Genomic DNA, 22856 nt, shown 5'->3' on the forward strand with positions numbered 1-22856 from the left:
GTAAATGGAGGCCATTATTTTCTTATTACTCCGAGTTTTTAAATTTTATTCTTTATTTGTTTTAACTTCTGGCTGTACCACACAGCATGTGGGATCTTAGTTTTCCAACCAGGGATTAGACCTGTGCCATCTGCAGTGGATGCACAGAGTCTTAACCACTTGGATGGTCAGAAAAGTTCCCCGAGTTTATATATATATATGTGTGACTCTTAGTCCTGGGATATTAGCCTTTAGAACTTACCTGTGACCCTCCACCAAGTATAAAATGGGCTCTCTGCAATGAGCCTGACCTGTCCTACAGTGTTACCATAAGAGGTGGTTCTGGCCATGGTTAGAGTGCCATCAAAAAGAGGAAAGCGGGCCTTCACTGGTGGTACAGTAGTTAAGAATCCAGCTGCCAGTGCAAGAGACATGGGTTCGATCCCCGTTCTGAGAAGATCCTACATGCCGTGGAACAGCTAAGCCTGTGTGCCACAACTACTGAGCCCGTGCTCTAGAGCCTGTGAGCTGCAACTACTGAGCTCGTGTGCTACAGCTCCTGAAGCCCGTACACCCTAGAGCCTGTACCCTGCAACAAGAGAAGCCACCACAGTGAGAAGCCCGGGCACTGCGAGGAAGAATAGCCACTGCTCACCGCAACTAGAGAGAGCCCACAAACAGCAGCAAAGACCTAGTGTAACCAAAAAAATTACAGTAAATAAATACATAAGTTTTAAAAAAAAGAAGAGGAAAGGGCACAATAGTAAATTTATTATCATTTATTGCACGTTAGTATATGCCAGGCATGTGCTCAATTCCTTACATTTTTTTAATATAACAGCTTTATTGAGATTTAATTTACATACCACATAGTTTACTCATTTAAAGTGTGTAATTCAGTGGTTTATAGTATATTCACAAGAATTGTGCTGCTCTTACCACAATTTTAGAACATTTTCGTTGCCCCGTAAAGAAACCTCATACCCGTTATCAGTCAGTCTCCACTTCTCTTAACCCTCTCTAGTTCTAGACAGTCACTAATCTGCTTTCTGTTTCCATAGGTTTACACTTGATATAAATGGACTCAAACAATATGTGATCTTTTGTGGCTGAATTCTTTTTGACTTGTTTTCAGGGTTCGACCATGTTGTAGCATGTATCAATACTTCATTCCTTTTCATAGCTGAATAATATTCCATTGGTGGCTATACCACATTTAGTTCATCCATTTATCAATTGAGAGACATTTTGGTGGTTTTGACTTTTGACTATCATGAATAATGCTGCTGTGAATGTTTTTTGTACAAGTGTTTGTGTGAATATAGTGGTTTTTATTTTCTTGGGTGTATATCTAGGATTGCTGGCTCATATAGTAACTCAATACTTAGCCTTTTGAGGAGCTACCAGTCTGTTTTCCAAAGTGACAGCCCCATTTTACATTCCCACCAGTCATGTATGAGGGGTCCAGGTTCTTCACATATTCAGCAGCACTTGTTATCGCCTTCTTTTTTACTTTAACCATTCTAGTGGATGTGATGTGGTATCTTGTGGCTTTGATTTGCATTTCCCTGATGACTGATGATGTTGAGCATCTTTTCATATGCTTTTGGGCCGTTTGTATATCTTCTTTGGAGAAATCTTCTCAGATTCTTTCTCCATTTTAAAGTTGGGTTTGCCATTCAGTCTTCTGAGGTGGGGTGATGGTATCTGTCTTGCAGATGAGAAAACAGATTCTCAGAGATGTTAACCTGATCAGAGTCATGCAGTGAGTTTTGCTTACCAGTCTGATTGACTCTGACCTTTATGCTCTTTCTGATACACAGTGCTGCCCACTGAGGAATCATGGTAGGGTCCTTTCATGGCAGTGGGGAGTTCTCACCAGCAGGAAGGGAGGAGTTAACAGCTTATTTAGGGATGTTAGGACCATGTGGGAGAGGCTCTGAAAGTCAACAGGGGAATGTGGATATGTTACAGGTTACAGAACAGGGGAGGATATGTTAGTTTGAAAATTACATGTTAGTTTGTATCATTTCCTAGGTATAGTCATTTCCTGTGCCCCTCACTAAGTCACATCATTTCAGTGTTCACAGCAATACAGTTTGTAGATATCAGTGCTCCCATTTTATCAGGGAGAAATTTGAAGCTCAGAGGTCTGGAATAATTTTCCAGCATCACCAGATTTAGAATCCAGGTCTTTCCAACTCAGTATTTTGAACTCTTCCCTTTCAGCGATACTTCGTAAAAGATTCTTTCAGTATTGTTTGCAGCATTTATAAGCTCTTCAGGGCAGGGCCTCTTTATTGCCATGGCCCAATCCATGGAAAGTATGCAATACTTTGCTGGATAAACGAGGAAACAGACTAGATTATATGGTATGAAGTGAAGTGAAGTGAAGTCGCTCAGTCATGTCTGACTTTTTGCAACCCCATGGACTGTAGCCTACTAGGATCCTTAGTCCATGGGATTTTCCAGGCAAGAATACTGGAGTGGGTTGCCATTTCCTTCTCCAAGAGTATATGGTATAGGAAGACCTAATTTAAGTTGGATTTTGGCAGGGAGAGGAAGTTTGAGTGAGACATTAGAGGTCTCCAGTATCCCAAGACTTGGTGTCTTAGGGGGCTTTGCTTTAACTTTCTACACATGGGATTTGGGAAGAACATTCTGGTGCCCAGACATCCTTGGCTTCCCTAGAATGGGATCAGGCATTTGGAAATGGGATGGGTTTGGCTAGCCTTGCATCTTTCTTGTGTTCATCACAAGAGAATTAGAATGGGAACGGCCCTCAGAGACTAGTCCAGTGCTTCTTACAAGTTACCCACATGATTCTCATGCCGCTAAAGTTTATGAACCACGGATATGAGAAAAACTCCTCACTTTAAAAATAAGGAATCCGGAAAAAATAAAAATAAGGAATCCGGGACATGGAAGGATTGAAATACATAGCAAGTTTAGTGAAAACCATTTTTTAATCCAATTCACTTTTCTGCTGTTCTGTTGTTCGTGCTGTTCCCCATGCTGCTTAATTCGTCAACAAAAACCATTGCCTGCCTGTAGCTTTCAGGACAGAGTCCAAACCCCTTTCAGGATCAGGCCTCTTTCTGCCTGGGCAACCTCACCTGCACCCATTGCTCCACCCGCCTTCATTCAGCATTCCAGGTTCATTAGAGGACCAGTTTCTTGTACGGACAGGTAATGCAGTTTCACCCACTGTCATTTGCAAACACCATTTCCTTTCCCGGAATACTCTTCTCTACCTCGTCCTCCAGACAGTTTCTGTCTGAGGGATTCCTCCCCAAGCTGCCTGACATGTGCCCATCTTTGCTGCCATCAGACCGTGTGCACAAATGCCTCTCATAACACTCACCATGCTGAGGTGCTCAGGGGCAGGGGGTGAATGAGGGCTCCCCTGTGCTCATGGCTGAATCTGCATGAAATACTGAAGTGATGCTGGGTGGGATACATATAGAAAATGTTATGAACTAGTTTCTGTCATCCATGAGGAAACTGGGGAGTCAGAAGGGAAATTTTAACACAGAAAGGTATTACACAAAGTGTTGTAGACAGTAAACTAACAACTGGTAAATAGATACACACGATCAACATGACAAGCCTCCAGAGCAGAGCTGGGGGACAGGACCTCCTGGAAGAGGAGGCCTTGAATTGGACTTTGAAGAACAGGGAGGGCTTAGAGAGGAAGGAGGGCCATTCAGGCTGGGCAAGGGAATAAAAGGCCTTGCCTGCCCCAGGGACAGTGATCCAGCACAAGGAGTCCCCCTCTTGACCCATCCCTTGGATAAAGACAAGCACCAGAGGCAGAGCCAACAGCACCCGCAGAATCTGAGGAGGCAGCTTGGTGATGCTGGCAGTAGGAGTGAGGATTTAGCAAGGTAGTAGATACACAACACCTCATGGGAAGGAAGCTGAGATCCCAGAGGCTTCCTCCTGGAGACTCTCCATAAGAACTTAGCTTCATGCCCTGAGCTTCATGCCAGGTGGGCTGATGCTGGGGTATGTGAGGCTTGAGCCTGTGGGCACTGGCAGAAGCTGTGCAGTATGGAAAATGGAGCCAGGCCAGGACCGATTAGCCATCTGAGTTGGGCAGGCCACCCAACCTCTGTCTCCTCCTCTGTTCAATAGAATAGTACTTTGTCTGTCTTAGACTGACCTGGGCTGAGGGGACAATTGCATTGAAGCGCTCTTTAAACCCTTAAGTGCTACACAAATGTAAGGGTTCTCCTCATGGAGACATGCTCCCATTTTTAAAGGCACTCCATGGCAGTAGATGACACGAGTTCCTGGGTGTGGCAGGTGGAGCCTGAGCTTGAGAAGAGATTGTTAGCTAGGGTTGCCTTTCCTCCGCACAAGGCAATGATAATAAAGCTTTTGTTACTAGAAGACCACTCATTTTGCCTCACTTACCTTTTTTCAAAGTCTCTTTCAATAGACTTAGCAATGTGAGGACAAGAACCGTGTGTGATTCACTTTTGTATCCCCAGTGTTGACCCTGGGGGAGGAAGCAGCATTACTAAATGTTTGTGGTAATATTTTTAAAAATCTGTTACCAGATTTGATTCTCATTTAATATTCAAATTATTGCTTGTTGTGCCCATTTTACAGGTAGAAGACCTTAGTAAGTAGCAGAGCTAAGATTCAGGACTGTGTGAGTCCTTTACCTTTGATTACTGTTTCTTGTCATGGGAGGCAGTGATTTGGGGGCAAGGGGTCGTTGTCTTGTTTTGTTTTGCAGTTTCAGCAGTGCTGGGTAGTGGTCAGGCTATAGGGAGGGCTTCGGGGACCCCTTTCGTCTCTCCTGACCCCTTGACACTGCTGAGTGCAGGAAATCCTGCTGTGTGAACATCAGCTGCACACCTGCTCCCAGGCTGACCCTGGCCACAGCACCCCAGCATAGACTTTGCAGCCTCAAGAGGCAGAGGTGGGAACAGGAGGATGACAAAGAAATGCTGTGTCATTCTCTCTGTGGCCGCGGGGGTGAAGGGACAGGGATGACTGGCCTGGAGGGGAAGCAGGAGCTTGAGCCCATCTCCCCCTGTGTTGGAGACGGGCTGGTGGATGTCTTTGTTGGGAAGGGAATGGTTCACTGGCTGAGGACCAGCTGTACACACTGGGCCTCAAAAGACCACCATGGTGGCCAGCTGGTGAGCTGGCCCTGGATGAGTCACTTTAGCTTCTGTGGGTTTGCTTCCGCTTTCTCCACGAGAGCAAGTAAGAATGTGAGGGTGTATGCTGCACATACCTCCTTTTTCCCACCTTTAGACACTTTTTTTTTTTTTTCTGATAGAGATCTAATGATCTGGGGGTTTCAGTAAGATCTCCTGGGACAGGGCTTCTAAAACTGAGTGACAAGGGAAAAAGAGCTTACTGCTAAGAACACAAAATGAGTCTGGCTGACCTGGACAAGGTCCTAGTTCCACCACTGATTGGCTGTGGCACTTGCTGTATTTCAGCTTCTCCATCTGTAAAACAGGGAGAGTGAACTTCTACTTCACAGGGTTGTTCTGAAGTAAATAAGTAAAGGGAATGCTTTACATGTTGTTATGCACTGTTCAGTTCCAGAGTGTTCCATGGAACACCAGTGCTGCAGGATTTTAACAGGGGTTGGATGGAGAGGCTGCCAAACATAAAACTGCTGAGTAATAACCAAATTAGGGCTTCTCTGGTGGCTCAGTGGTAAAGAATCTACCTGCCAATGCAGGAGATGTGTTTGATCCCTGGGTCAGGAAGACCCCCTAGAGAAGGAAATGGTATCCCACTCTAATGTTCTTGCCTGGGAAATCCCATGAACAGAGGAGCCTGGTGGGCTACAATCCACGGGGTCACAAAAGACATAGCAACTAAACAACAGTGCCAAATTAAATAGATGGTTCTTACTCAGAGCTGTGCCTTTTGGAGGGGAAAAGTATATGCAGAAATCCCCAGACCTTTTTTGGTAGAGATAGTACACTTTTGGAAGCACAAGACTAGACAGTAAGGATGGTAACTGACAGTGGCTAAGAGATACTGCTCCAAGCCCCTTTACTCACAGTGTCTCATTTAATCCTTATGATATCCCATGAGAGAGCATGTTAATCATCTCTGCTTACAGGGAGAGAAACTTGGCACAGAGAGGTTAAGTAAGTTACCCAAGATTGCACAGTCAGTAAAGTGAGAACTGGAACCCAAACACAAGTGATCTGGCTCCAGAGCTTGCTTATTTATTTATTTATTTATTTATTTTTAATTTATTTTTTATTGAGGTAACTTTAGTTTATAAGGTTCATGTATAACATGGATAGAATATTTACTTTTATTTTATTTTTATTTTTATTTTTTTTACTTTTTTTTTCCATTTATTTTTATTAGTTGGAGGCTAATTACTTCACAACATTGCAGTGGGTTTTGTCATACATTGACATGAATCAGCCATGGAGTTACATGTATTCCCCATCCCGATCCCCCCCCCCCCACCACCTCCCTTTCCACCCGATTCCAGAGCTTACTTATTTAACAGCTACACTCTCCTTCCTCCATTAAATACTGTTGGCGGTGTTATTATTCCAAAACAAGGTAATAGTAGGGCCTTAATTATGTATTATGTATGCATTTGCTGATTCAACAAGTATTTGTCAAGCATATATTTATGGCCAGACACTGGGGGTACAACTGTGGGGAAGACAGTCACACTTCCTTTCCTGTTTGTGCTTTTGGCCTAATGGGTAACATAGTCAGGTAATCAGATGATTGCAATGGAATGGGTAATATAAACTGTAATTGGGAGATGCCTGAAGTGCTAGGGAAGCTCTTGGGAGGAATAACTACCTCAAACTTAGCAAGAATCACTGGAGGAAGTGACTTTTAATCAGAGGCCTAGAAGTAAATTGAAGTTAGTCAGCTGAAGGCATGAGAGAGAGGGAAATGTTCCAGGCAGTGGAATAGTATTTGCAAAAGCTCAGAGGCTCGAAAGAGCATTAGGAAGGGGATGGTGAGAGATGAGACCTCAGAGGGGAGCAGGGGCTCTCTTCATGGACATTCCTTATTAGCTCGGCTGTGACACTGCTGCTATGCTGATGTTTGTCCATTGTATCTAGCAGTTAATGTCCTGTGTGGCAATTCAGGACACCAGGTGCCCTGCTGGCTCTTGAGGCACTGTATTCTGTGGCTTCCTCTTTCAGGTTTTTGTTGTACTGTTATTTTCCCTCCCTGCCTGGTGAACTCTGGACTGTAATCCGCATACTTGATTCTGAAACATTCTTCCCAGCCTTCTAGTTTGCTTCTTCTGATCTTCAGTAGGCTGGAAACAAAATCCCTTACCTTGATTTGATAAGACTGTTCTCAACTAAAAGTTTGAGTTAATCTCTGAGTTAGGTCCTGCATGAGAAACATGCAGATACCATTGCACATTGGACATATATATTAGCTAATCAGAGGCCTTCTTCCTGTTTACCCTGCTCCAAGAAAGGTCAGGTAACACTCCAGGGGTGGGGTCATCAGTTGGGATAGCCTCTGACTGGTGCAGAAGAGCTGATGGACCACTGATTCACCAGACCATAAGGAAGTGTGATCTGTTCTCCAGTTACACACTCCAGCAACTTCATTTTGACCAAACATTTGAAATACTACCACCTAAGCCATCTTATCTGGGTGTTATTTACAAACCTCAGGCCGATCTCTGTTAGGGCAAGTTCCATAGAGAGTATGCTGGCACCCTCACTTGAGCAGGGAAAAAAAGAGAGAGTGGAAGCCAAGGCTAGGACCAGAGCATCTGGGCTCTGATTCCTTCATTTGCAAAATGAGGGTGAAAGCATATGATGTGATGGGGAAATAGAGTGAGGACTCAGATTAGACCTGGGCTCTAATCCTCATGCAACCACTTATTAGCTGTATGACCTCTGTGCTTTAGCTTTCTCATCTATAAAACAAGAATTATAATGCCTGCTTCTCTGGTGGCTCAGTCAGTAAAGAATCTACCTGCAATGCAGGAGACCCAGGTTCGATCCCCGGGTTGGGAAGATCCCTTGGAGAAGAAAATGGCAACCCACTCCAGTATTCTTCTCTGGAGAATCCCATGGACAGAGGAGCCTGGTGGGCTACAGTCCATGGGGTCATAAGGAGTCAGACATGACTGAGCAGCTAAACAACAAGCACTATATAAAGTAGTTAGGGGAATTAAATAGATTGTGTGAAGTATGTCAGCCAAAGAGCAGAGAAGGTCAGTTGTTATTTGTTCATTTGTGTCCCAACTCTTTGCGACCCCATGGACTGCAGCATGCCAGGTTTCTCTGTCCTCCACCATCTCCTGGAGCTTGCTCAAACTCCTGTCCATTGAATTGGTGATGCCATCCAACCATCTCATCTTCTGTCATCCCCATCTCCTCCTGCCTTCAATTTTTCCCAGTATCAGCGTCTTTTCTAATGAGTCGGCTCTTTGCATCAGGTGGCCAAAGTATTGGAGCTTCAGCATCAGTCCTTCCAATGAATATTCAGGATTGATTTCCTTTAGGATTGACTGGTTTGATCTCTTTGCAGTCCAAAAGATTCTCAGGAGTCTCTAAAACCACGGTTCAAAAGCATCAGTTCTTCGGCACTCAGCCTTCTTTATGGTCCAACTCTCATATCCACACATGACTACTGGAAAAATCATAGCTTTAACTAGATGGACCTTTGTTGGTGAAGTAATGTCTCTGCGTTTTAATACGCTGTTTAGGTTTGTAATCGATTTTCTTCCAAGGAGCAAGCATCTTTTAATTTCATGGCTGTGGTCACCATCTGCAGTGATTTTGGAGCCCAAGAAAATAGTCTGTCAGTGTTTCCATTTTTTCCCATCTATTTGCCATGAAGTGATCTAGGTGAAATCTCTGTTAGGTTTAGGAAGAAGCATGACAGTCTTCTGACTTTGAGTGACTTTTCAATAGGAAGTTCAGTTTTGTAGGAAGAGGAAATGCATAAACTCCATTCCAAGTCATCTTGGAAAAGAATGGCTTAAAAATTATCTGGTACTTTTGACTACACAGGCAAGGTTCTCTCTTGACTGAATTACATGCCTTTATCCAGTAGGAGGTAGGAGGAGCCTGCCCTCTGCAGGCCCTGTGCCGTGGATTCAGGGAGGAGCAGGTACAAGTAGGTAGGACCCAAATTCCACCTCCAGCGAACTAAGCTCAGGAGGGAACATAAGGCAAGTACTCTGTTAATTTCTACATGAGGCAGAAAGAAACACCATCACCTTCGCAGGATAGGTATTGTTCTGTAGGGTCTTAGTTCCCAAGGAAAGCCCCAGAGTTTAGATAGCCTTCCAAATATTGTCCATACTGGGACTGTTGAGGACAACAAGCATAAGTCATGACTACCCCGATGAACAGGGACATGTGTGATCACTAACCCAGAGGGTCCTGTAAAGTGATGCAACTGATTTTAGGTTCTTTTATATCAATTTAGAGAGAGAGAGAGTCACTAATAATAGTGCTTGAATGAGCCTAGGGGTTTTGGTTCTTTGACACATGCAATACTTGTTCCTTCTGCCTTCAAAAAATGCTCACAGTACATTTATTAAGGGAAAAAAAGCAGATTATAAAATTGCAATATAGTAAATTCCAAATTTGTAAGATATACATGTAGGATATATATGCAGGTATCTTCTACCTACCAATGTCCACACTGATATCAGTATAGATATCAGAGGACATATACCAGAATATTAAATGCCATTTCTCAAGTTGCTGAGATAATCATGCTTTTTCTCCTTTGTACTTTCCTGTAGTTTCAAATTCTTAATGGCTTTTATAAATTTAAAAATCCTTTATAAAATATTAAATATTAGATTGTAAACATCTTCAGAGCACAGAGGAGGTATGTTACTGTTCTGCTAAGAACAGCCTCTGTCTGCCTCCTGACTTGTCCTCTGTCTTGCCGTTGCCTGCTTTTCTTCACCCTTCAAGACTCTCATCTTTTGAGATCCTTTCTTCATGCCCAAATTGAGCTAAGCTCCCTTCTGGCTTTTTATATCATCCTGTTATATAATAGCATTTATCTCAGGCAATACTGTAAACATCAGTTTATTGTCTGTCTCCTTTGTCAGGTTAGGTCAGGGACCATATCTGATTCATTTCTATGTCCCCAAATGAATCCTAGCACATAATAGATGTCAGTAAACCTTTGTGGAATTAACTGGGCTCTGTTTTACTTCCTCTTTCCCAGCACAGGTGGCCAGGCACATAGTAGGTGCCATTATTTGTTTAGTAAGGAAGTAGATGAGTGAATGAGGGAATAAAAATGCCAAGAGGAAGAAAGTGAGATTGGTGGCTCTTGACATTTGTTGCTGATGAAAGGGTTTGTGTTGCTGTCCCCCTAGTCCTGGTCACCCGAGAGGATGACTTCAACAACCGGCTGAACAACCGTGCCAGCTTCAAGGGTTGCACAGCCCTGCACTATGCTGTCCTCGCTGATGACTACCGGACCGTCAAGGAGCTGCTTGATGGAGGTGAGAGCATGGGTGAGTGGGGAGGAGGGCTTGTTCGGCAGGAAGTGTGAACTTAGCTGCCTCTCTCCTCCAGAAATGCCGAGCTTCCCCAAAGCCTTGTTGCCCTCCCAGAGCTGAAAAGCCTCAAAGGTGCCTATACTCTGTGATAGTGGCTATGTGCATGCGGGATTTGCCCTCATGTGGCTGGAGTGTCTTCTTTGCCTATGGTTGTTTGGTGTACCATGCCATCCTGACTGAACGTTCATGCTCTGAGTTTTGTTTGTTTCGTCCCCCAAAAGTATCCTCTCTTCTACCCTGTATCCTCCAGAGCAGGACTGGTGGACTAAGGGGGAAGAGCCTTCAAATTTCTACTAACCCCAGACTCAAAAGACATCTACCTTGATCCCACCCCCACCCTAGTCTAAGTCAGGCCTCTTCCATTACTCTGGTTACTTGCACCCTATTCTTTTTCCATGGTTACACTTGTTGCAATCTTGAATTTTTTGTGTGTGTTCATTAACCTTCTCCCTAACTTGACTCTGAGCTTCCTGAGGGCAAGAACTATGGCTGATTCATTCTAGCACCTGACATAGTACCTGACACACAGTAAACACTCAGTAAATCTTTGTCAAATGTTTGACTACCCTTTTGGAGAGCACTGATGTATTGGAGTTATAATACATACCATCCCCATACTCAGGCTGGTCTGGTCCTGTCCAGATCTGGTACCTGCCAGAGGCCTCCCAGGCAGTCACTTGCCCTCATCTCACTCCAGCCTCTCCCTGGGAGAGCGAGGAAAGCATCCTGCCAGGAAGCATGGTGCCCAGGCCCCTGAGTTGGTATGGCACTATGGCACTGACTTCCTGTTTATGCCCTCACTGCACTTCTTGGAGGTTTAGGGACCCTCTCTTGGGCCTGGACACCAAGGCATTCCTTGTCAGTGGTCATTCTTCATAGAACTTGGGAGCTGGAAGGATCCTCAGAAGTCCTCCAGTTTACCTGATTGCCCGCCCTCTCTCCCCCTGGCAGGAACCTCTCCAGCAGTCAGCTGGCTGGTCTTTCTTTGGATTCTCTCAGAGACTGAGGGAAACCCTCCTTCTTCCCTGGGAGCCCATTCCATTTTAATTCTGCTGTGACTGGTTTAAGTAGATTCTTTTTAAGTAGGTGTGATTTTCTTCTCTGTATCTTCTGCCATCTGTCCTCTGTAGTCAATCACTGTTTCAAAACCCTGTCTTCAAAGAAAGTACTTTCAGCCCCAGAATCTTTGCCTCCCTAGCCCAGTGTCCCCATATCATCTTCTAGTGTTTGTGATTGGACTGGAAGGGTTTCCCACTAACCCTCAAGTCCTACCACCTTCCATCTGCCACAGTCACACTGACTTAAGACCCAGACCTGGCCCATATCCCCAGCCTACAAGGGACCTGCCCCAGCACAGCCAGTGTGCGCCTTGGTCTGGGAATGAACACTGCAAGGGGCAGCACTGCTCATGGATATGGTGACAGCATCTAGGATGACTGGTGCTTTTGGAGCAAGAACTCACTGTTTACAGGAGCAGAGACTTAGAAAACATCCCCAAGCAACATGTTAACATCCACAAGCAACATGCTACTCACTTTGTCCTTTGGAAAGCTCTTTAACGAGAGACATTTGTAGCTAAGAATTAGAGCGTTCACTATGGGACTTCTCTCTGCTGTGCCTTAAATCAGTCAATACCCCCAGCTATTGTCCAGTGGTTTACATTCCCCACTTCCCATCAGCCCCTAAATGGACAAGGAACTCATTCTACAAAGAGTCCGTCTCCCCAGCCTTGCAGATCGAACACCTTTAAAATGAAGACGCATGGGCCTTTTATGAAACACCCCCACCCTTACCCCCCAGGCCAAGGCTGGCCATTTGAGCCGTTCCAGGGGCATGGTTCCTGCTTGTTGACTTGGAACAGATGCCCTTAGCCCCCACTTTTACACTTTACCCACCTGCCTTTCTACCCAGAATCCATTTATACCCCCTGCCCTAGCCTCCCAGCCTCAAGGGCCAAAACTATTCACCCACTGATTTCTCCCTTTCCGACCTGAACAAGTGGCCGTCCCTCAGGGCCTGCAGGCTTGCCAACTTCTGACCCCCCTCCCCCCTTGACCTCTCTTGGTCTGCTTGTGTGTGTGACCAGCCAACCGAGAGGCAGGATCCTGTTCCCTTGTCCTAGGGGCTCTTGCCAGTAACACTTCCAAAGTTTCTGACCTCAGCTGACCTCCAGAAGGTTTCAGGGAAGGCAGGCCCTGACATCCTGACCGTCCAGCTTTTTCAGCCTATATTTGCCACTGGCTTTGCTGCAGCACCTCAGAGACTTTCTCTGTGAGACCCAAAGCAGGCCTAGACAGGGGGCTAACCTGTGCTCATGGGAGCCACACACAACTCTTGTCCTTAAAATTGCTTAGTCCACAAGGATTTAGGGCCCCCAGATCTTAGAGGGTTGTTGCTAGAGGGGGCAGCTGCACTTGCCCTCTGATCAGCATCCCCACATGAGACCTGAGGGAGGTCCAGGCTGCAGCAGCAGTCTGGTAATGTGGGAGGTTATCTGACCCCTTAAGAGGCAGCATGGAGTAATAAAAAGGGCTTTAGAGTCAGACCAGCCTGGGTTTGAATCCCAGCTCCCCCACCTACTAGCTCTGTTGGCTTGGACATATTACCTTATCTCTCTAAGCCTCAGTTTTCTTGTCTGTAAAATAACAGCTGGGAGAGGCTTCCCTGGTGGTCCAGTGGTTAAGAATCCACCTTGCAATGCAGGGGACATGGGTTTGATCCCTGGATCAGGAAGATCCCATGTACTGTGGAGCAACTAAGCCCATGCACCACAACTGCTTAACCAGCACTCTAGAGCCCCTGAACTGCAACTGCTGAAGCCTACACGCCTGGAGCCCATGCTCTATGAGAGAAGCCATTGCAGTGAGAAGCCACCACGCTGCAACAAAGAGTAGCCCCCGCCCACCACAATTAGAGAAAGCCTGCATGCAGCAATGAAGACCCACCGCAGCCAAATAAATAAATAACACCTGGGAAGTATCACAGGGATTAGTGGGCATGAGGATTAATGGTGACTTCTGTAAAGGTCCCAAGTACAGATAGGTTCTCCATGATTGTGTAAAGAAATCAAATGCTCACCCTGGCAGCTATAATCCCATTCCTTCCCCATGAAATCTGTACTCCTATCTAATGACTTCTTAATTCTGTTTCTGCCTACAGCTTCTCCACCCTGCCCAAAACACCATCATGTTCCCTCTCTTCTCAGCTAGATCCTCTAAGGAAGCCTCTCCAGGTGGTCTGGTCTGCTCTGACAGTGCCGCCTCTGAACACTTCACTGTTGGAATGGGTGCTTAGCACAGAAAGGCCACTTCATCTTCAGGAGGCCCCATAACATAGTGAGAAGAACACAAAATTGGGGATCAGACAGACTTGAGTTTAAATCTCAGCTCTGTAGTGTGACTCTGGGTAAGCCAGTTGTCACCTTTGACCTCAGGGCATCCTAAGGTGGATCTGGCAAACTGTCCTGAGAGAGGTGCAGACTGGTGGAGGAGACAGATATGGAAACAGGAAGTGACAGCAGGCGAGTGCCCCAGCACGGTTCTGGACAAAGGGCTCTGGGGAGACCAAGGAGGAAATACCTGCTTCTGCCTGGTGAGCAGGGAGGTAGGGTCAGTTACAGAAGGCTTCCCAGAGGATGGCTTGCTTCAGCCTTGTCAGGGAGGGCAGTAAGAGTTTGCCAGACAGATTTGTGTGCAAGAGTTCTGAGTCCAGTGCCAGCTTTCTACTCCCAGCCTCCACAGAAAAGTGGATCCACTGGCTTCTGTGGTTTTCCTCTCGAAAAATGCTGCTTCTTCTTGGGTCGCTATCTTATGAGCAGAAAGGCCTGCTTCAGCGCTTGACTGCTCCATACAGGGAAAGGTTAGAGGGAGGAAGGAAAGGCAGGACTGCTGAAAAGACGAGTAATTTGAGAAAGTGGGGAGCCTCCTTCCTCAAGCCCCTGGAGCTGACTCATCCCTGTGGTTCCAAGGCCGTAAAGGTGCTTTTACAGCTTTTTCCTCCCAGGAATGTGATCCCACTTTCACAGATCCATTTTCCTAAAATGTATCTCTTACCATGCAGCCTTTCTCATCCAGGGTTCCTCTGGAAAATTAAACTAATGCTCTCAGGCATCTGTTACACACAAGGTTATTAATTTCTCTCCCATCTGAAGTGGTACAAGTTATGTGCTACTCCTGAGAGAATTGAAAAAATCATTACTCAAATAATTTCCCAGTTGTGGTTCAGAGGAGAAACCCCAGATGAGAAAGGCTGCAAGGAAGGAGCATAAACTGTGGAGTCAGGATCTGAATACAACCCTCCCACTTAATAGCCATGCGTCCGCTCTGTGACACATGAAGCTGTGACCGCTCTGAAGTTCTCTTCCCTCATCTGGAATGCGAGTGTGCCACCTACCCTCTAAGGTTTTGTCAGGATTGGGCATGTGTAGGTTCCACAGAGTAGGCACTGTACATATAATGTGTTACTAACTTCAAAACACCCAGCACTTACATTTTTTTTTTAAAGGGCATCCTGCCCGTCCTAATTTGTTAACCTGGTTTTACAGTTGTTCTAGTCTGACCCTCACTTAGCTTTTTTTCCTCACTGCTGCCCTAACGGCTCCAGTTACACTGTAATAATGTCTGTTCCTTGTTCCCACCTTAGTGCCTTTACCCATGCAGGTCTTTCTGCCTCTCATTTCCCTTCAAGACTTTGTTTCTCAGCTTAGCAGAATGCTTTCTACCAGCCAGTCCCCAGCTCTCATGCCACCTCCCTCCTAAGGTCCTCCCTGTTCCTGGGATTTGGGTCCAGCCCCCCTCTATTGCACTAAGGTTGATTAGGACAAAGACTGTGTGTTACTTTCCCTGCCTTCTTTGCCACAGTGCCCCGCCTGTAGTTCAGTACCTGTTTGGATGCGCTGGAACTTCCAAAGCCACTGTAGATTGGATACCACTGGAGATGTAGTGTCTTTGATTCCTGGCCTACTTGCTTTAGTGTCATAATATATCTGACCTCTTAGAGCTTCACATGTGAAGCTGTCTTAGTCACAGTGCCCCTCCCCTGCCTTTTCAGCCACCAGTGTGCATCATCTCAGAAATGCTGGGCTTTCTGACACCTAATAATACCTTCGCCAGTGCTTCCCTTAGCCTCTTTCCTACTTACTTTCTTGGCTCTTCCTTGCCCTTCTAAGTATGGGGCTCAGTTGTTAGTGTTAATCAGCCATCCTTAAATTCCCCACCATCACTGCCTGAGGCAAGGAACCTTTCCAGTACTGGTATCTTCCCTTTAACAGCCTGTTAGTTTGTTGTTGGGGCTAAAAACTTAAAGCTCTGTTTCTTGTTCCACTTCAGTGTCTGCCCATCTGGCTGTGCTGCCAGATGTGGAAGGGATTGGTTTTGCCTCAGGCTGTGCTCTCTGCAAATGTCATCCTCTGATTCTTGCCAGCAATACAGGGAAGGGGAATGAGCCCTGGGCTGAAGATCAGATGTTCTGGCTCTGCCACCAGCAAACCCTCTCTCCTTTAGGCAAGTCCTTTGTCCTCCATAGTAAAATAGAGAGATTAGGGTAGCTGATTCCAAGGACCCCTTCCAGCTCCCTGGACGAGTCTTCTCATTCATTTTTCAAACACTTAACTGAGAAATTCTCCTGTCATAGGCCTCACCCTCAGCACCTGGGAAGTAAAGATGGTCCCGACATGGTCTTTGCCCTTAAGGAGCTCATAGGTCAGTGAGGAAATCAGACATTTTAGCCAAAAATTGCCCTCTGGTGTATTAATGGAGATGTATAGAAGGTGCTAGTGGAGCACAAAGAAAAGACCTGCTCTCTGAAGAGAGCAGGGAGAGCATGGTGTAGGAGATGGCGTTTACATGAAGTCTTAAAGGATAATGGTATAATAATAATAATAAAGGTATGAGTTTACCAGGTGGATGAGGGAGAAAGGCAGAGGGACCAGCATGTTCAGAGGTATGAAGTAGGAAGCAGCATACTTTATTCAGTACACTGCAGGTAGAGCTGAATTCAGAAGAGCTGAATTTATAGGGTGTGGATTGAAGAATGGAAAGCAAGAGCCAGTAATGAAGGCCTGTAACATAAGATTTGCTAAGGAAATAGAACTTTTGCTCCAATGGGAAGATTCAAAATAGACAAACCACCCAGTGTAAAAGTCAAGATGGCAGTTACCCTCAAGAGGGCAGATAGTGACTGGGGAAGGACACACAGGGACTTCAGAAGTGCTTAATGTTCTGCCTCTATCTAGATACTGGTTATATATCCTCCTTGGGGAAATTCTTTGACCTGTATCCTATGCACTTTTTGTACATCTGTATACAAAGACGTATACATTATATGTATACGTATACTGTATACATTAGACCTGAAAGAAAGTTTAGAGAAAAATAGGGAAAGAATTTGATTAGGAGGAGCAGGGTTGAAGAAAGGACAATTATTTTATTTGAAAGCTATATTAGGGACTTCCTCGGTGATCCAGTGTGTAAGACTCCATGCTCCCAATGCAGGGGGCCCAGGTTCCATCTCTGGCCAGGGAACTGGAGCCCACATGTTGCAACTAAGTGTTCATATGCCATAACTAAAGATCACCCATGCCGGTACCTGGCACAACCAAATAAATAGAGTTGTTTTTTTTTTTTTAAGCTATTTTAATTGTCTAGGTGGGACGTAAAGCAAGGCACTTGCAGTGGGAGAGGAGGACTGATCCCAGAAAGATTTAGGAGTAGCATCAGTTGGATCAGATGGTGAGAGAAGAGGAGCGGTCAAGATTGGTCCAGATTCTGGACCAGATGACCAGTAGATGGTATGTGCCTGTGCTGAGGTAAGGAATACTGGAAGGAGATATGGGTGGAATTGAGGTACAGAGGAATGACTAGTTCTGCTTTGAACATTTTCCTCCTCCCTCCCTCCCACTTTCAGATTCCACGGTCCAGTGTTCTAACCATTCACTTGCTTTCTTCCTTCTTTGTACTCAACTTGATGAAACACTAAACTCTACTTAAACCCAATTTCTTTTAACTTCATTCTGTGTCTGAAGAGCTGAATATTGCTTCAGGAAAAAAAATCATACAACCATGCTAACTGGACTCACTCTACATTTATGTTCATGAATTTCAGACACTCAATACTGCCAACCACCCCACTGTACTTCTTGTGTAAAATCACAGTCTTGTTCTGGACCAAGACAACTTTTATATACCTTCTTCCTCCTCAGACCTCCAGCAGTCTCCTTTCCTGACTCCCAAACTAATGATCTCACCTCACACTTCATAGAGAAAATGAATTGCAGTCGTAAGAGGACCACCTTATCATTCCACCGCCACTTCACCAGCCTGCCCGCCTCTATACTCCTGTACGCTGCCGTCCTTCCTCTGCAATGGGAGACATTCCTAATTTCAGCTCTGCTTTCGGCCCAGGCTCCCATTTCCACTTGCTTTCTCAATTACTTTTGCTCCTCCAGTGATCCCATCTTTCCTCCACTGTCTATTTTCTCCTTTCTGCTGGCTCGTTCCCATTGCATGAAACCATGCCTTAATATCACCCATCTTAAACAACAAAGCAAACTAAAAACTTCCTTGACCCCCATATCTACCTCCATCTGCTGCCTCATTTCTCTGCATCCCTTCATGGTTAAAAGTCCTCCAAAAAAAATTATTGCTAACCACTGAATTCACTTGCCTGGCTCCAGTTCCTTCCTCAGTCTCAGTGTCACCATGGCCAAAATATGCTTCTATTTATCCCCCCAAATTGGTATTTCCCAAGTCTTCCCCATCTCAGTAAATGATATGATTATCTATCTAGTTTTCAGGCCACAAATTTTAGAGTCATGCTTGAATTCTCTTTCTCATTTATACTACCTGTCAAGTTCTTCAGTGAGTCTTGTCACCTGTGCCTCTAAAGTACATCTGCAACCACCCCCTTTCTGCCATGCCCATTGCTGTAACTCTAGTCCCAGTGCAGGACGATCTAGTTCTCCTGGATAATCACCAGTTTCCTAACTAGTCTCACAATTTCCACTTTTGTCTCCCTGAATCCATCTTCCACGTAACTGCCAGGAGAATCTTTTTAAAACGTAAACCCTTTCTTTCTGCTATTTAAAATCTTTTGTTGGCATACCAGTGAAACCAGAATAAAATTCAGATTTCTTACCAGAGCCTGCAAGGCTTTATGTAGTCTAGACCCTTCCTGCCTTCTTTGACCTCATCTCTAGTCACTTCCTCACCCACGGTGTTCACTCTTCTCCAGTGAAACAGGCCTTCTTTCATCCCTCAGCCACACTGAGCTCCTTCCCATCTCGGGGTCTCTGTACCAACCTCTCCCAGTGATGGGAACACTCTCCCCTTGGGAATTCAGGTCTCAACTCAAATTCCCTTCCTCAGAGACCTTGGCCACCCTAGTAAAATAACTCCTCCAGTCACTTTGCATCATATTACCTTATTTTATATTCTTTGTGGTACTTATCAGTCCCTGAATTGATCATGTTTGTTTGTATGTTTATCATCGGCCTCTCCCCCCTACTAGGATGAAAGCCTTATAATCACAGAGACCTTGTCTCTTTATTTTACTGCCATATTCACGGTTCTTAGGGAAAAAACCTCATAGCTGGCATATGGTAGGTGAGTAATAAAAATCTGTTGACCAGCTAGGGGACCTGTGGGACACTCTTGAAGAGGTGTGTAGTGGGCAGTTGGACAAATGAGTCTGAAGCTCAGGAGAGAAAGGACTAGGTTGAATATGTAGATTTGAGTTGTCAGTCTCTTGAGGGTGGTGGAACCTGAGTTGTCCATGAAGAGTTGTAGAGCTAAAGAGGCCCAAGAACACAACTGAGAGAGCCTACATTTCAGGTGTGACCACATAAGAAGAGGAGCCAGGGCAAGAGATTCAAGGAAACGGGAGAAAGGAGAAGCAGAAGAGAGCTGGGGAGCAGTTGCAATGATGCTCAAACTATCTGAAAAACCTGTCTTCTGCAGGTTTTATTTTTTGAAAAAAATTTTGAAAAATTATATTTTAAAGGGCCTACAAAATACAGGCCCAAATTTGTCATCAGGTTCAACAGACAAAATTACTCCTAAGTTGGCATAAAAGTTTCTGGACACTTATTTATACTTACTGTGCTTATCTCATCGATGACTGGTAACAAAGTTCACAGACCAGCACCAGTGTGTGGGCTGCACTTCAAGCATCATTCCTCTAATGGTACTCCTGGGCAAGAGAGGAAGGCAGATGAGCTGAATATAGCCTCTGCCCTCAAGTTGCTTAAAGTCCAGTGAGGTAAGCAGTTTGGGATACACAGACACATTACAAGGTAGAGAGATCAAAGTACTGCCATTAGGATGCAGGAACTGGGGACCATGGTCTGCCCCAGCTCTGCTACCATCTCATCCCAGGAGGACCTCCAGCAGATCACAGCCTCTCTGTATAATCAGTTTTTTCATCTGTATGATGAAGAAATCATTTCAGATTACTGGATGCTAAAGTTTTCTTCTCGTTGTTTTGGATACAGAGCTAAAAACCCTCCATGCCAGCAGTTTTCTGTGGAGGGATGGAGAGTGACTTCTAATGGGTGCCAGGTTCCTTTGGGGGATGATAAAAGTATTCTAAAATTAGATTATGGTTATCCAACTCTGTAAATATACTTTAAAAAAAAATCATTAAACTGTATACTTTAAATGAGTGAACTTTATGGTATGTAAAGCTATTTAAAAAAAAAAAAAAGTAATAAAATCCTCCATGCCACTCAAAACCAGAAAAGATTGGCTTGGATGGTGCCTGGTTATATCCTGGGACTAGTTGGTCCCATAGCTGATGTGGTGTATAGGAGGGGCCCCTCTGATATAGAAGGTTCTTTTTAAAGAATACTATTAAAAACTTACCTGAAAAACTTTCTCTTACCCATACTGGTATTTTTATTGATTTCCAGTTATTAATTTAACAAGTATAGCACACCCCATTCGTTTTTGTTTTGTTTTTTGGCTGAGGCACACGGCTTGCGGGATCTCAGTTCCCCCACCAGGGATCGAACCCACACCCTTGGCAGTGAAAAAGCATGGAATCCTAGCTAGCCACTGGACCACCAGGGAATTCCCAAACTACTTATTCTTAATGAAGCTTAGTCTGGCAGAGTATAGACATTTAGGCAAATAATCACAAAATTATTAACTAATTACCACTGAGAGAAGTAGTATTAAGGAAAAGTACTGTAGTAGGAGTGTAATGGAGGCCTAATCTGGTCTGAAGCAGATGAAGGAGGTCTTCCCTGAGCAAATGGCATATACATGGAAACCTGAAGTGTAGATGTCAACCGGTTACTTAACTTGAGGAAAGCCTGTGGAGAGTGACAGCCATTAGTCACCCAGAGAGACACCCGTCCAGTCAGGGGCACAGTGGGGAATGGAGGGATTCTGCAGTGATGTCATTGCAATTCACATAGTAGGTCAGGGATAAAGAGGGTCCTCAGTGACCCCAAGGCCTGTCCTCTGCCTTTGGCCTGGGCGGTGGAGAATGATGAGCTGTCTCTAGGGAAGGGTGTTTCTGTATCCCAGATCTGTGGACATAGAGGAGTCACTGCTTTAGTTGAGTTAGAGATGAGAGTGCCTGGGCGCCAGAGCCCCAGCTCTCCAGAGCCACCTGCCACCAGGCACCCGCATTTCATCAAGGCTTTAATCGGCTCCAGGCAGTCCTCAGATGAGCCTGGCTGGTATCCGGCATGAGCTCATCACCAACAGTGGCAGCTGGAGGCCAAGGCTCCCTTGGGTGAGGGAGAGGTCAGCGTTCGTTGGGCCAGGTCTGTTCTGTGTTCTCCTCCACCTGCACTGGGCCTGGAAACATCAGAGTAGGATTCCAGTTTCCCATGGCAGGGTTGGCTGCCCTTTGCCAGCCCACCTTGTGCCCATCCAGTGAGGGTGCTCTTGGGTTGAATGCAGAGAGAAAGGGCGGCACAGGGTTTTAAGAAGGAGAACCTTAGTCCCTAGAGGTCAGGACCTGCAAAATAGCAGCAGAGGTCCATCCCAGGGTCAGATGGGTCAGAACCAAGGTTCCTTTCCCAAAAAGAGTTCACAGCTAGCTTTCACATACTCTGCTGCTTTACACAGAGGCCTAGCAGCGTCCCACAGAGAACACAGCAGAAATGCTCTCTGTAGACTGATCCCACAGTCTTCTGCCTGAACATCATTTTGGAAATGAAGTATTCTTTTAAGTGCAGCAAAAGAAAGGAGCTTGCCACTTCAGGAATCCTTCAGAAACTCCCTCAGTAATGAACCCTATGCAGCACTAATGTGACCTACACTAACTCGGCCTTGCAGTGGAACCTTGAGGAAGTCCCTTCCTTTTCACTGGGCTTCGTTTTCGCCACCTATAAAGTTAGTTGGATTTTAGTCTCAAATCTCCTTTTAATTTTCATATTTTGCAATTCTGAATGAATAATTGCCCTCTGATTTAATTGCAAATCTAACTATTCACATTTATTCAGCAGCTATTAATTAATTTCCTGCAGCTGACCACCAGCATCCCTTAGAAGAGGTTCCTAGAAAGGTTACTCTGCTCTTAAAGCAGCCTATATAATTTCTTTATCACACTGACCACAGCAAATAGCTATTCAGTTATCTGATTAATAGATCTTGCCTTCATTACACAGGTTAGGGTCTGGATCTGCAGGACTTATATCCCCAGCACCTTGCACTATCCTTAGCACATGATAGATGTGCGGTGAATGTTTGCTGACTGAGTTTATTTATAAATGGGCACCAGGCATTACAGGAGTAGAAAGAAAGATAGAGGCCCTTCCTTCAGACTGTACCCTGTAGAGCGCTGGTTCAGTGAAAAGGCCCAAACACACAGCACACTGAAAACACCATGACAGTAGGTAATAGAACTCTAAATTAAACAAAGGCCAGGAAACCAAAAAAAACAGTGAATATAATAAATGAGGTGAGGAGGCGGAAGATCAGTGTTGGCATTGTTGAAGGCTTCATGGAGGAGAGGGCCTGGAGACACATCCTGAAGGATAGGCAGAATAGATCAGCAAAGGGAGGAGGGAAGCTTTTCAGGTGTGGGAGGAGCAGAAATGAGCCTTGCATGTTTGAGACCTTTAGGAAACTGGCCACCTGTCAGATGGTGGGTAGGGGAAGGCCGGAGCATGGAGGGCCTTGGGGTGAGCCTGAGGAGTTGTGCTCAACTCTGAAGCCAGTAGAGAGTCCCTAAAATGATTGTCTGTCATTAGTTTGTTTAGTGCTGCAGTGAGTTTTACTTTAAAAAAATGTCGGGGGGGGGGGGGGGAATCAGCATTTCAAGCAGTACCAGGGGATGTGTAGTGAAAAGGAAGTCTCCTTTCCACACCCCTAGTCCCCCTCAGAAGCAGCCATTGTAG

General features: G+C 45.2%; 1 protein-coding gene across 1 annotated transcript in view; it reads left to right on the forward strand.

Annotated features, from left to right (window-relative positions):
• Nucleotides 1–22856, forward strand: part of CLPB (ClpB family mitochondrial disaggregase) — a 151511-nt gene that overhangs the window by 63967 nt on the left and 64688 nt on the right. The window contains exon 5 of the mRNA XM_065943964.1: nt 10322–10450. Coding sequence (XP_065800036.1) covers nt 10322–10450 — 129 coding nt within the window. The remainder of the gene's footprint in view (nt 1–10321; nt 10451–22856) is intronic.

The sequence above is a fragment of the Muntiacus reevesi genome, chromosome 9 (genome assembly GCF_963930625.1).
Source record: "Muntiacus reevesi chromosome 9, mMunRee1.1, whole genome shotgun sequence".
NCBI classification, from domain to species: domain Eukaryota; kingdom Metazoa; phylum Chordata; class Mammalia; order Artiodactyla; family Cervidae; genus Muntiacus; species Muntiacus reevesi.